The 13,585-nt window shown below is 37.0% G+C and overlaps 1 protein-coding gene across 4 annotated transcripts in view; it reads left to right on the top strand.

Annotated features, from left to right (window-relative positions):
* The first annotated feature begins 1,429 nt into the window (after nucleotides 1-1,429).
* edem2 (ER degradation enhancer, mannosidase alpha-like 2) overlaps nucleotides 1,430-13,585 on the top strand; it is a 32,028-nt gene continuing 19,872 nt past the window's right edge. For 2 of the 4 annotated variants that reach the window (XM_073938203.1, XM_073938204.1), the window contains exons 1-3: nucleotides 1,455-1,655; nucleotides 1,948-2,058; nucleotides 11,585-11,690. Coding sequence is in view for 2 of the 4 variants with exons in the window: in NM_001305614.1 (NP_001292543.1) it covers nucleotides 1,549-1,655; nucleotides 1,948-2,058; nucleotides 11,459-11,498; nucleotides 11,585-11,690 (364 nt within the window). In the remaining 2 variants the exon portion in view is untranslated. Of the gene's footprint in view, nucleotides 1,656-1,947; nucleotides 2,059-11,458; nucleotides 11,499-11,584; nucleotides 11,691-13,585 lie in introns of all 4 variants that reach the window. The other 2 variants (NM_001305614.1, XM_073938202.1) reach the window with 2 other exon arrangements.

Below are 13,585 nucleotides of genomic sequence, written 5' to 3'. Positions count from 1 at the left end.
GCAGACCTGTATGCATATGTCTTTCTCATTTGGTGAATTTTTAAAACACATTTTTTTTTAATAATTAATTTAAATATTTATTTATTTATTTTTATTTAATTTTATTTTATATTCAGAAGTAAATGCATGTGTATTTCTTGTTTGGTGAATATTTAAAAATTTGTTTTATATATTTATTTAATTTTATTTTATATGCAGACCTGTATGCGTGTGTCTTTTTTATTTAGTGAATTTTTTCAAATATTATTTTTATTAATTTAGTTTAATTTGATCTTATTTTATATGCAGACCTTGCTTAGTCAAAATCTTTTCTTTTTTTGTTTTTAAATAAATTGCTTTATTTTTAGAATAAAATTATTTTATAATATATTAACTTTTTTTATTTAATATTTCTGTAAGTAGATTGTATTTGTTTCATGATTCTTGTTATTTAATTGATAATTTTACTGCTCTGCTTGTACACAATTAAGTACACTTTTTTTTTTTACACTTTTTAATTTTGTGGCTTGGTTTTTGTCTTGTTTTGTTTTGCATGTGTCTTTCTCATTTGGTGGATTTTTTTTAAATATCTTTTTTTATTTTATTTAATTTTATATGCAGACCTTGCTTAATCCATATCTTTTCTTATTCTTTTCTGACGTTTTTGGCGTTTTTGAATAATTTGCTTTATTTATTTATTTATTTATCTATTTATTTATTTATTTATCTGTATTCCATTTTCAGTTTTCCAACATTTTTTTCTCATTGGTGCTTCTGATGCATGTCATTTTTTTTTTAATGTGACTTCCTTATTTAAGTCCATGTTTTGTTATTTTGTAATATGTAAATATATTATTTTTTTTCTTTTCAAAAATGAAATATTTTTGTAAGTAGATTGTATTTATTTAATTATTTATTTATTTATTATTTAATTGATTATACTACTCTACTTGTACACATTTACGTACAATTCTTTCCTTCAAAATCTACATATATATCTCTGGTGCTCTGATGTCTTTTTTATTCCTTCTACAAATTTTTTAGACTTAATTTTTTTATTTTTTTTTTATTTTATTACTACAAGTTACACAGACAGAACATACATTTTATTTTCTTGTTTATTTTCTTGTTTTTATTTATTCCTAATATAAATTTACTGAACCTCTAAAATAGTTTTTTTAAATTATTATTATTACTATTTTATTTCCTTAATACTTGGTTAAAGATATAAGTTTCTGTCTGCTTTTGTTGTTGTTTTGTGTGAATTCATTCTAGGAGTCCACTTTTTTGGGTGAAGATTTGAAACAATGCAATTGTATTTCTAATATTAAATTATTTTATTCTTTCACAAACGCTTTTTTACTTTTTACAGTCAACGACTTTTATATTTTCACAAACATAGGGCTTTTATTTTAAAATTGACTTGCGCATGCTACCTGCACGTCAGCATTCGCTCGCACGCACGCGCAGTGTGTGCACTTCCTATTATTATTATTGTATAGTATTTGTGCACCTCCATGTAGCCGGGAATTATTGTATTATTTACCTCTGTTCACATCTCGTTACTTCATGCTTACTTTCCTTTTCTCCGCCATTTTCTGCGCCGCGTACCTGTCTCCGATCATCAGTCATGTTAAAGGCAGAGACTTTACTGAGCAGGAAATGTCTCATTACAGGTGACATCTACTTATTTATGCACCCAGCATTAATTACTGAGTTGGTGAGATAATTATGGTGTCGTATAGAAATAATTAAGTGTTTCGAATTAAGTGACAATTAAATAATCCAAGTCGTGGGTTTTCATGGAGAGGTATTTAACGTTTGTCAATGAGATTAGCCATATGTTCATGTGTCAGTGTGTACTATCTAGTGCACTCTATCTTGCGTGTCACCTTTAAAGACGTGTAATTGAAGGAAATTGGAAAGTCATTAGCTGCTTAACAGTTGTATGTTACTTTAATTTCACAGGGACAGAGTAAAGTCCATGTTTTATCATGCATATAACAGCTATCTGGACAATGCATATCCATATGATGAGCTGAGGCCGCTGACCTGTGATGGACAGGACACCTGGGGCAGGTATGAACTTATTATGATAGAGGTAAAGTTGGTTTTATATTCGTACATTCATTCATTTAGCAGTCTCTATATTGTTTACTGTGTTACTTTGAATAATCAATTGGAATTAGCATGCCAGTATGACTTCTAAACAACATTACCACTGTCTAGTTCACTGTTAACAATGTTGTAATTTGATAGTCATTTGCTGCTAATATGATTTCCCTATTTAGAATTTGCAAAGTTTTCTGAAATTCTCCTTAATAATGTAATGTCTGAATATCCGAATATAAAACCTACTTTACCTCTATCTTACTATGTTGTGACCAGAAGGAAACAGGACATTTTCTAGTTCAGTGGTCAACATAGTATTAAAGTCTCTCTTATGACTAGTGTCAGACAGAATCTGCAGACGTTTTTGCTATTTCAGCAACGAATTTTGTATAAAATCAGTGGATTTATACAGAATGATTTGGGGAGTATCAGAACTAAAAATGTAATATATGAAATAAAATTTTTTTTTTTTAACTTTTATTTAATTTTTTAAAATGCAAATCCAATTAGATCCACTTATTTAATAAACAAAGCAAGTCTCTCATATAATATGTCTACTAAATGACAGAAAATATTACTTCACAAACTGTATTGTAAATAAGTCATATGAACGTTTTAATATTATTAATTAAAAAACTGGATAAATATAAATTTACGCAAATTTACAGTAAATACATAGACTCAGTGATGAGTTAAAATCGGCACGCGCAGATTCTGTGTGGGCCTTTTTTGTCTATTACTTTAAACAATAGGGACAATACATAATGTATAACTTTAATCAGGATTGTCCTCAGAAAATGGATTGGGGTAAAGTTGGTTTTATATTCACACATTCAGACTTTCACCTTCATATAATTTCAGACAAGCATTCTTTGCAAAATAGGAAAATCATACACTGTAAAAAAATCGTGCTGTTTTAAATATTAGAGTTGAATCAAATAAACTTTTCTAATCATCAACTTGCAATAATCAAACTGACTTAAAAAAGTTAAACTTTTCATAACATGAAAAATGAGTTGAAACCTGATTAGCTTTTAAAAATAGGTTAAAGGCGACATGTAAACATTTGCTGTCTCTACTTTTTGACTTGCTTATTACAGTGTTTTAGCAAAGAATGATTGTCAAAGTACAATATTGCTTACATTCTAATAAATATGGTTAATTTTGTTTTGAAGTCATACTTACATTCATTTCAGACTGAATATACAAAGTGGCGTAGTAAACAATAGAGCGACCATGTCACAAGTTGTCTCATAAGAGCACATCATTATAATAATAGTTTGAATTAGTCTTTTTTAAATGCTGCTTTACTATTACGTTAACACCAAAGTCTGAATGTGCGAATATAAAAACTATTTTACCTCAGAAAAAAACAGGGACATATGGTCATGCTAGCTTTCAGTCGGTTTTGGGTGTTAATAGTTACAAAGTAACTAAATACTGTAATTAAATTGTTTTTCTGCTAAAATATTAAAGTAAAGGATTACTTTTAATTTTCAGCCAATTTAGTTAGAGTAATTTATAATGTACTTGCCTTAAATACTGTCCATTTATCAGTTCTGTAAAAATCAATTCAGAGAGGCAGAATAATTTCTGTTGTTTTAACACTGCTTACAATAAATTATTTCTAAACACAAACAAGTGTAAAAGGACATCACGATAATCAAAAGGTTATACTTAATGCTTATAAATACATTACACTTTGATCATTTCAGCTTGTTAAAAACATTCAAACATTAGTGTTTGGCCACCAAACATGAGCAAATTACTTAGGGTGCTTTCACACTTGGTTCATTTGCCTGGAACGTACCAAAGTTCGATTGTCTCCCCCTGCCAACTCCTCGGTTGGTTTGTGCACTGCAAAAAATGTTTTTCTTGCTTAGATTTTTTGTCTTATTTCTAGTCTAAATATCTAAAATTTCTTATATTAAGAAGCATTTTCTAGACAAGCGAAACAAATTGTCTTGTTTTGAGAAATTAAATGCCAATATTAAGTGAGTTTTTCCTTAAAACAAGCAAAATAATCTGACAATGGGGTAAGCAAATTAATCTTGTTTTTTCTTTTGACGTAAGATTATTTTGCTTACCCCATTGGCAGATTATTTTGCTTGTTTTAAGGAAAAACTCACTTAATATTGGCATATTATTTCTCAAAACAAGACAGTATGTTTTGCTTGTCTAGAAAATTCTTCTTGATTTAGGAATTGTTAGATATTTGGACTAGAAACAAGACAAAAAATCTAAGTAAGAAAAGCATTTTTTGCAGTGTGTTTATACTATCTTTTTTCTTTCTGAACCCCGGTACGCTTGCGTCATCGAGCTGCTGTTTTGTTGATGGCCGTTGCTAGGTGACAGTCACGAAAACAAGCGCCGAAATGGAAAGACTTCTGCACATCGCGGTCATTCTTCTTTAATTGAAGCTTTTGGCTTTGGACATACAGAAAGCGACTCACGTCCATCTGCCGCAAAAATGTTATAAACATTCAGAACATCACACAGTGTCTGCAGAAGCTGTTTTTGGAGGAGACAAGCAGACATCACTGTGTTTGCCCTGACTAAGTCCCGCGCGTGTCACCAAGGTACGAAACGTGACACACACAAACACGAATGAACGTTATGAAAGCGATAGTTCGTTGTACAGTTGGTGGTTTACTTCCGTGATTTGGTACGATTGCGTTCACATCAGAAGTGAACTATACAAGAATTCGCATGAACCGTACCCCAGACCACCTCTTTCAGGCGGACTCGGGTACGGTTCACAGGTGCGCATCCAAGTACAGAAGACACGTTCACACTAGCTAAACGTACCATACTATGACGTCAAACGAACACGGGTGCGGACCAAAAGTGCTAGTGTGAAAGCACGTTTAATGACAGCTGTTATAAGCTTGCATAAAATCTCTTTCACATTCACTTCTGTTAAACTTTGGCGTTCAATAGAAAACACACTCTTTCATCTCTCTCACACTATAACCAACACTTACTCCAGTTTTGTACATTTGTGTGCAGACACTTTCTTACAATCACTCAGCATATCAACATTATGCATATATTCACACAGTTGAGTGGGCTTGACAAACCACCTGTAGAAACGCTCCTCCTTCCTTACTCTAGCACGTAATTCTCTGAGCACTAACAGTTTCTTTGTATAATCAGCACTTCTTGTGTGTATTGCCTCTTCTTGTTGAATCGCTGAATGCCTCAAGAGCACCAGAATTGTTCTACAATACATTATGAATACAGTAAGTAAAGGGGTTGGACAATGAAACTGAAACACTGGCTAATTTAGTTTTGGAGTTTTCATGGCTAAAGCCTGGTTTATACTTCTGCGTCAAGTGACCGGCGCAACTCACGGCGCAGGCAACGCGCGCAGCTGTGCATTTATACTTCTGCGCGCTGTCTCTGTTGCTCTGCATTAACACTTCCGAAACGCTAGTTGGCAGTGAGGTGTAAATGTTCCTCTGTGTCGAGTTTCTTCGCTTCTGTTTTGCTATTCTGAACACTTCCTGGATGTACAAGTGACTCAAACTCGCTCATTTTGAGGCAGGAACCGGCGGACGTGCAACAACTTTAACCATGAGGTAAACACAGAACAAAACTTTCCATCCGGAGCTCCTTCACAGGACTCCACACTTGTAAACAATCGTTCGCGCCATTCGCGTGGCTCTCGGTCCCGCCCAGACTCGTCGGCGCTAGCAAGCCGACCAATCACAGAGCTTGCGCTACGCGTTGTTGCGACGTGTAGTTACAATTTTTGAGAGGTGCACGTCAGTGACGGCGATGGCCACGGCGAAGGGCTATGCGTCAGCGCCGTAGCCTACGCCGGTGTTTGACGCATAAGTATAAATCAGCCTTAAATTTAACCAGCCCAGTGGCCGATCTTCATTGATTACACATTCCACCAGTAAGAACAGAGTGTGATGGTTAAATTAGCCGAATAATAGCAGTTTTGCTTAAAATATCGCAATGCACACAACATTATGTGTGACATATTAGAGGACAAATTGTTTTTGCGCGTCACGCTGGCGCATCTGTGACCAAGACAGCAAGTGTTTGTGATGTGTCCTGGGTAATGTCAGCGAACCACATAGAAGGATGAACCACATCCGACAGGAGTAACTGTGGACGCAGGAGGAAGCTGTCCGAAAGGGATGTCTGGGTGCTGACCCGGATTGTATAAAAACAAAATCACAGCTGCCTGACTCACTACAGAATGAAATTTGCACCTCAACTCTCCTGTTTTCACCAAAAGGGTTTGTCGGGAGCTCCACAGGGTCAATATACATGACAGGGCTATTATACCTTTACGCCCCATTCACACGGGACGTCAGCGTCAAAGCTTCCCATTCACTTTGAATGGATGACATCAAGCTTTGCCAAACTGCATTGTGGATCCGTCGGCACTGCTTCAGAGGGATTGCTCGCTGCAGAAGTTGGGACTAGCTCAACTCTTCAAGCGCCGATTGAAGCGTCAGCCAATCAGATCGATGTATTCAAATACACCAGCTAGACAGTGGCCTATTGCTGACTGAATTTCATTGGCTGACGCTGCTGTGACGATCGCTTCAGCCCCAACTTCAGACACGCCTCCAGTCAAGCGTTGAGCTGAAGCCCCGTGTCAATGGGGCGTCAGGCCATTGCCAAACATTGGTATCAGTTGTGCAGGGATGGTTAGGGCTGCAATACCATGGCATTCTCTAGGCTGAACATTTGTGCTAGATGGCCATTGTTATGAATTTCTCTAGTCTGGCTCACGGCACCAAACTGTTGTGAAATTCTAAGACGAGCCCAAAAAAAACAGGGAGAACTTTCGGTATCTTCAAAACAGAATCCTTTAATAAGAAGAACTCAGCGTTGCTGTGGCGTCATCGAAAGAAAACTCTAATCCAGAGCGTCACTACAGAGATCCATGAATGACAGGAAGTCATCAGATCAACTCAACGCTGTTTACCTACATGATTTTTTGTGTCTTCATGTAGGATTTATGACATAACTGTCATAAATGTGTGAACCGTTTTGAAATCTACACTTACATCTACGTAGATATTGAAAATGAATGAAAGATGAAAGAATAAGTTAAATGTGCCTGTAACTTTTTCAAGTTACATGACTGGAAGATGGGGCCTATGTTACTCAACAGAAGCCATTGAATGGAGTTAGGAAAGCTTATAAATGTATATTTTGAGAGAGTTATTTCAATTACTCTCAAAGGGGGAACTGTGGGAATGTAAATGTATATTCCAAAGTAATGCAAAGTGTCAGTTTCACAGCACGGCTGTGTAACTTGCACTGTCGCCAACTATTTTTAACGAAAACGCGCTAAGCTCTGCCCGAAAAGTCACTAGGTTACGTCAAATGTTAATTTGCATATTACTGACGTCATCACGTTCTGCCATTTCTGTTTAACAGCCTATGGTCAATAAAGAGGTATTTATATTTGCTCTACGCTTTATGTAATCATGTCAATTTAACAATGTATTGCTGTTTGAATACAGTATATGTGTAGTAAATTTGCAGTAATCTCTCAGACTTAATAAACTTAGACAAGTTCTGAAATTGTCTCTAAAATATCTGTGATTGTGAACAAGAAGAGAATAAACGGTCAAATTAAACTGTTCAAATAAAGAAAAAGCAGATCGGTTTGACTGTACAAGGGGAATACCTTCACACTGCCGGTGCTAAATCATTGCCGTCGGTACGCAGAGAAGTGATCTGCTGTCAGTCTGAAGGTGGGAGAGGCTGCTGTACGAGGACTGGGCCACCAGTCAGTGCTCTGAGGCGGGCATCACCAGCAGCTCGTTGAGAAGAGCCGGGACGGTACAGTATAGACAAATGACAGTCTATAAAAATCTCCAGTAACGCACAAAAAAAAGTTGCTAGATTTGTCGCTAGTTGCTTTTTTGAAAATTGGTCGCTAGGGGGTTCTGAAAAGTCGCTAAATCTAGCGACAAAGTTGCTGAGTTGGCAACACTGGGAACATGTTTTCTCTTTTCAGGTCTGATCTCATCATGTTCTGGAGTCAGAAACCGCCTGACCAGTTGACCGAAAAGAGAAAACAAGTTACACAGCCATGCTGTGAAACTGACACTTTGCATTACTTTGGAATATAAATTTATATTCCCACAGCATGTTACTCCCAAGGATATCAAATCATTTTGGAGGACCATGTGCACCCATTGGTTCAAACAATGTAATCAGTGTAATGTATCAGAATGATAATGCACCAATACACACAGCAAGACAGGTGACAGAGTGGTTTGATGAACATGAAAGTGAAGTTGAACATCTCCCATGGCCTGCACAGTCACCAGGACTAAATATTAATGAGCCATGTTGTGGTGTTTTGAAGGAGAAAATCAGGAAACAATTTCCTCCACCAGCATCATGTAGTGACCTGGGGCCTCATGTATCAACGCTGCATACGCACAAAAGCTTTGCGTTCGCCAGGTTTCACGCATACGTTTAGATTTACTAACGATGAAATGAATGTGGGAATGTGCGCTGGTCTACGCCAACTTCATGCCTGGCGTACGTGCATTTCTTGTGTTTGTCTGTTTTATTGCCATTGGCGACTCCTAGAGGCAGTTGTGTTTAATTGCACACTACTAAGTGTCTTTGAGCTGTGCAATGGCAGCTGTATGAGACGAGTTCATCCGCATGTCTAGCAAGTATGTAAGGTTTCCAGTGGTCGCCGGTTTGCCCAATGTAATCGGAGTGCTCGACTGCACGCACATTGCTATAAAGTAGGGTTGGGCATCTAAGCTATAATGCCGATCCGATACGCATCTCGATACAAAGAATACGATCCGATATATTAGCGATACATTTGTGACATATTGCGATGCAACACGATACGATTCACACCTATATCACGATACAATGCGATAATTCAGCACTAACTAATTAGATCAAGTTTATGAGATGATGTGAAAGAGGATGCTGTGCCATTGAATGATTTTGATTATTCATAAACCAAGCAAAACCAAGACTTTTTTTTACAAACTGGCTCTTCTCTCAGAGCCAGAGTGTCAGTTTACAGTAGAGGGCCATTTTAGAACCTATAGCACATATTATTTAAGTATTTTCAAGATAAACAGAATGTATAAGTGCAATATATATTAAATATATATATATATATTTGCACTCTTTCAACATAAAGGTTTACCATTGCACAACAAGAATTGTGATTTACCTTTTCAACTATGAAAACAAGTTTTACAAAGATATATTGTGCCACTGAAAATTCAAAACTTAAGGTTGTGAACTAGCAGTGTTATGCTGCTTTGAAACATCACTGTCACTGTAAACAACAGGCTAATAAAAATATAACAAACCAGCAATCTTTTTGCTGTGAGGTGGTCAAACTACCCACTGTGCCACCGTGACACCCATTATTTTTATCATTATTATTATTAACATTATTATTATTATTATAATTAAATAAAAATTAACAGGAGGAGGTGTTTAAAACTTTCGTTCTCCGTGACACTAGGCTGAATATCTTTGCAGATGAACTATGCAATAGCATTCGTTATTGGCGTAGAGCGCACAAAACTGTTGCGCATGGAAAAAAAACTTGCAATGCTTTTCTCACCACTTTTGGAGCTGGTAGCTACAGTTGAAGCAGTGCGAAAGCCGGGGATGCAGGAACACTGGAAGATGCTTTCACAACAACACCGTGGCGCCGCTTCAAGTGAGATTTCAGATTAGTCGTACTGCCCGCGTATTTTACAGATGCGCGGCACATTTTGCAAATTGCATCTGTCCTGTCATGTCGTCCATCCTTAAATCCATAATGTTGCCATACTTTAGATTTAAAACTCAGTGGGGAATAAAATGTTTGTTTTGCTTCTCGCGCTTTCTGAGGGCGCTCCACTAGCTTCATCCGCACACCTGATACACTGAGTTGTAGTGTAAGTGTACACAGTGTACAAGTCCGTTGCTAATGCATACTTTATGTAGGTCGATTAAATTATGCGCCAAAAACAGGTTGACAACACTTGTTAATAAATAAAAAATACATTCTATATTGAAAATATAAGCTGTATCTCGGAAAAATCGATGCATCTCGCAAAAACCGATGCATCTCGATTTGCTTCCAAAATTTCATTCATCCTCTGCTGCTCAACCGATGCACTCGCATCGTGCACGCGCATGACCGCGTATCAATACATATCGGTTAATCTTCCCATCCCTACTATAAAGACGCCACCTGAAGATGAATTTGCATACGTGAATCAGAAACATTTCCATTCAATAAATGTGCAAATAAAATATGATGCACAGACTTATTAATGATTCCTACTTGTCTTTATCGTGATGAAGAGTAGGCAAAATGTGATATGTAGAGGGGGAAAAAAGAAGAATGAGTTCATCAGTCGCTGGATTCGAGTTCGTGCTCGAATGTGTCAAAACATGTTGCCATGCGTTTTACGAGCAACGCCACTCACGCTGTTATAGACTCTATAAAATGTTACACCTTTAAATCGCATTTCTTTTTTAATCCACTTAGTGCGATGTTCAGACCCAACTGTGTTAACCGCATCAGCTAAACTCTCCCACTCTATTTTTTTCTTTTGTTGTTAATTCCGGAGGACAAACTTGTAAATAACACCGTTTTTCTCTGGTCTACCTCCAAAAGAAGCTTCTTCAATTCACACTCTGTTCAAAGTTTCTCTTTTGGCTTGCTTTTGCCATTGCTTTTTCGTTGGGTTTGCCAAAGTAAAGTCATTAGCATATTCATAAGGGGGAGGAGGCAGGGAGGGGTTTTGCGCCCATGCGTGTGCGCTCAGTTTCACGTTCATTCGGATGTACAAAGAGAATATGCGTGGGATTCGGCGTACGCAGTGTTTCATACATCTGAATTTTTTTCTGCGTACGCACATTTACAGCTTTGTGCGTACGCAATGTTTTAGTATGATTTCAGCGCAAGTCTTCGTACATGAGGCCCCTGGCCACTTTTCTGCAAGAAGAATGGCGTAAAATGCCTCTGGCCACTGTGCAGAACTATCTGTCATTTCCATAAAGAATTGATGCTGTTTTGGCTGCAAAACGAGGTCCTACACAATACTAATAAACTCTTTTCAGGAATTTCAGTCTCATTGTCCAATCCCTGATTTTTTTTTTAATGCAAGTACATAGTAGTTAAGGGGACCTAACATAAAGTGGGACCATCTAGTTTATTGTAATTTATTCAGATACACTTTGAAGTTTATTACAAGTTGTTCAAACCATCCAGAGAAATAGACCTCATGTCGCAATTTATATCACTGAGACCAAATTATTGCAGTGTTGCTTTTTCCAATATCATGCAGCCCTACTGTATAGTATCACTATAACTTCTCTATTTGTCCGTTTCTCCCTTTAGTTTCTCCCTCACACTCATAGATGCTCTGGACACATTGCTGGTACAAACTTTAATTCAACAAGACTTTTCCTTGCCGTGCTGTGGTGCTGATGTAATGATCTCGTTCTCATGTCTTCCCCATCACAGATTCTAGGAAACCACACAGAGTTTCAGCGTGTGGCCACTCTGCTTCAGGACACTGTTGACTTCGACATCGACGTCAATGCGTCTGTGTTTGAGACAAATATACGAGGTACGCTCAGTGCTGTTAGAGTTGATCATTACAAAGCCATGTTTTAAAATCTATCTAAAAAGGAAACAAAGACTTCATTATTGCAATGCTGATTTTTAAACATACACTTTTGTTGTAAAACTAGGAATAAGCAGGTTAAGGTGTGACAAGCGTGGTTTAAACATTGTTAATATTTAAACATGTTCATGTCATAAAAGTAAATAATGTACATTTATATCTACAATATACAAAATTAGTACAGTATTGGGTCATTTGTTTATTACTGCAGTTGGATTACCATGACAACAACCAAATTACAATAACAGTTTTATTTAAGGGCGATGCAGTGGCGCAGTAGGTAGTGCTGTCGCCTCACAGCAAGTGGGTCGCTGGTTCAAACCTCGTTTTAATTGGCGTTTCTGTGTGGAGTTTGCATGTTCTCTCTGCATTCGCGTGGGTTTCCTTTGGGTGTTCCAATTTCCCCCACAGTCCAAAGACATGAGGTACAGGTGAATTGAGTAGGCCAAGTTGTCCGTAATGTATGAGTGTGTGTGTGTGTGTGTGTGTGTGTGTGTGTGTATGTTTCCCAGAGATGGGTTGCGACTGGAAGGGCATCTGCTGCGTATAAACGTGCTGGTTAAGTTGGCGGTTCATTCTGCTGTGGCGACCCTGGATTAATAAAGGGACTAAGCCGACAAAAAAAAAGAAAGAATGAATGAGATTTATTTAAAGGTTCTGTGAAATTAAGATAAACTTTTTAAGATGTTGGCATCAGTATGTTAATTATAAAGATATCTAGGTTGATTTTAAGATCATCCAGACAGAGTTAGTAAATGATTAATAAACTATTCAAATTAACATTTATAATTCTTATTATTCAGGCATATACTAATAATTAATTAGTTTGTTTATAAATTCTTTATTAACTCAACTTTATTAAATGTTGTGATCTAATCTAAAACGAGGACTATTCATGCTTTATAAATCCCCTGTAAATGACAATTAAAGGCTCAGCTATATTCTAAACAGGAAAAAAAGAACTTAAACGACTTTATTAATTTCTATTCATTGGAAAATCCACTAATGAAACTGGATCAAATAAAAAAAAACCTTTGCAATCTTATATAAAATTACTGTGCAGTTTACACATTGCATCTTATTATATTGTTAAATTATTATATTGTAGTTTTATCCAATTTTATTTTATATTTTGACACTCCTGTTATTTAGCAATGTTTAAACTTTACAATAATTTTACCTTTTAGATAATATTGCGAAAGATTATTGTTCATTTGATCCTGAGCCTTTAAATGTCATTTATAAGGAATTAATAAAGCATTAATAGTCCTCTGTAGTGAGGGTCGTTGTTGTTGTGGGAAGAAGAAGACAGGGTCGGCGATTCAGGTAAGTTCATTCATTTTCTTGTCGGCGTAGTCCCTTTATTAATCCGGGGTCGCCACAGCGGAATGAACCGCCAGCTTATCCAGCAAGTTTTTACGCAGTGGATGCCCTTCCAGCCGCAACCCATCTCTGGGAAACATCCACACACACACATTCACACACACACTCATACACTATGGACAATTTAGCCTACCCAATTCACCTGTACCACATGTCTTTGGACTGTGGGGGAAACCCACGCGAAGGCAGGGAGAACATGCAAACTCCACACAGAAATGCCAACTCAGCCGAGGTTCAAACCAGCGACCTTCTTGCTGTGAGGCAACAGCACTACCTACTGCGCCACCGCCTCGCCCAATTCAAGTAAGTAAATGTCTCTATTATTTTTCAAATACCACCACATGTGCAGCAGTGTGTGTGTGTGTGTGTCAGTGCTCTCTCTTCTCTCGACTGCTCCTCCTGTTTTCCTTAAGAAGGGAGTCTCTCCGGCCCAATCACTAGAAAGACAGGTGGTA

The sequence above is a fragment of the Danio rerio genome, chromosome 23, assembly GCF_049306965.1.
Source record: "Danio rerio strain Tuebingen ecotype United States chromosome 23, GRCz12tu, whole genome shotgun sequence".
Taxonomy (NCBI): domain Eukaryota; kingdom Metazoa; phylum Chordata; class Actinopteri; order Cypriniformes; family Danionidae; genus Danio; species Danio rerio.
The sequence above is the reverse complement of the archived record's forward strand: the minus strand, read 5'-3'. Positions and strand labels throughout refer to the sequence as shown.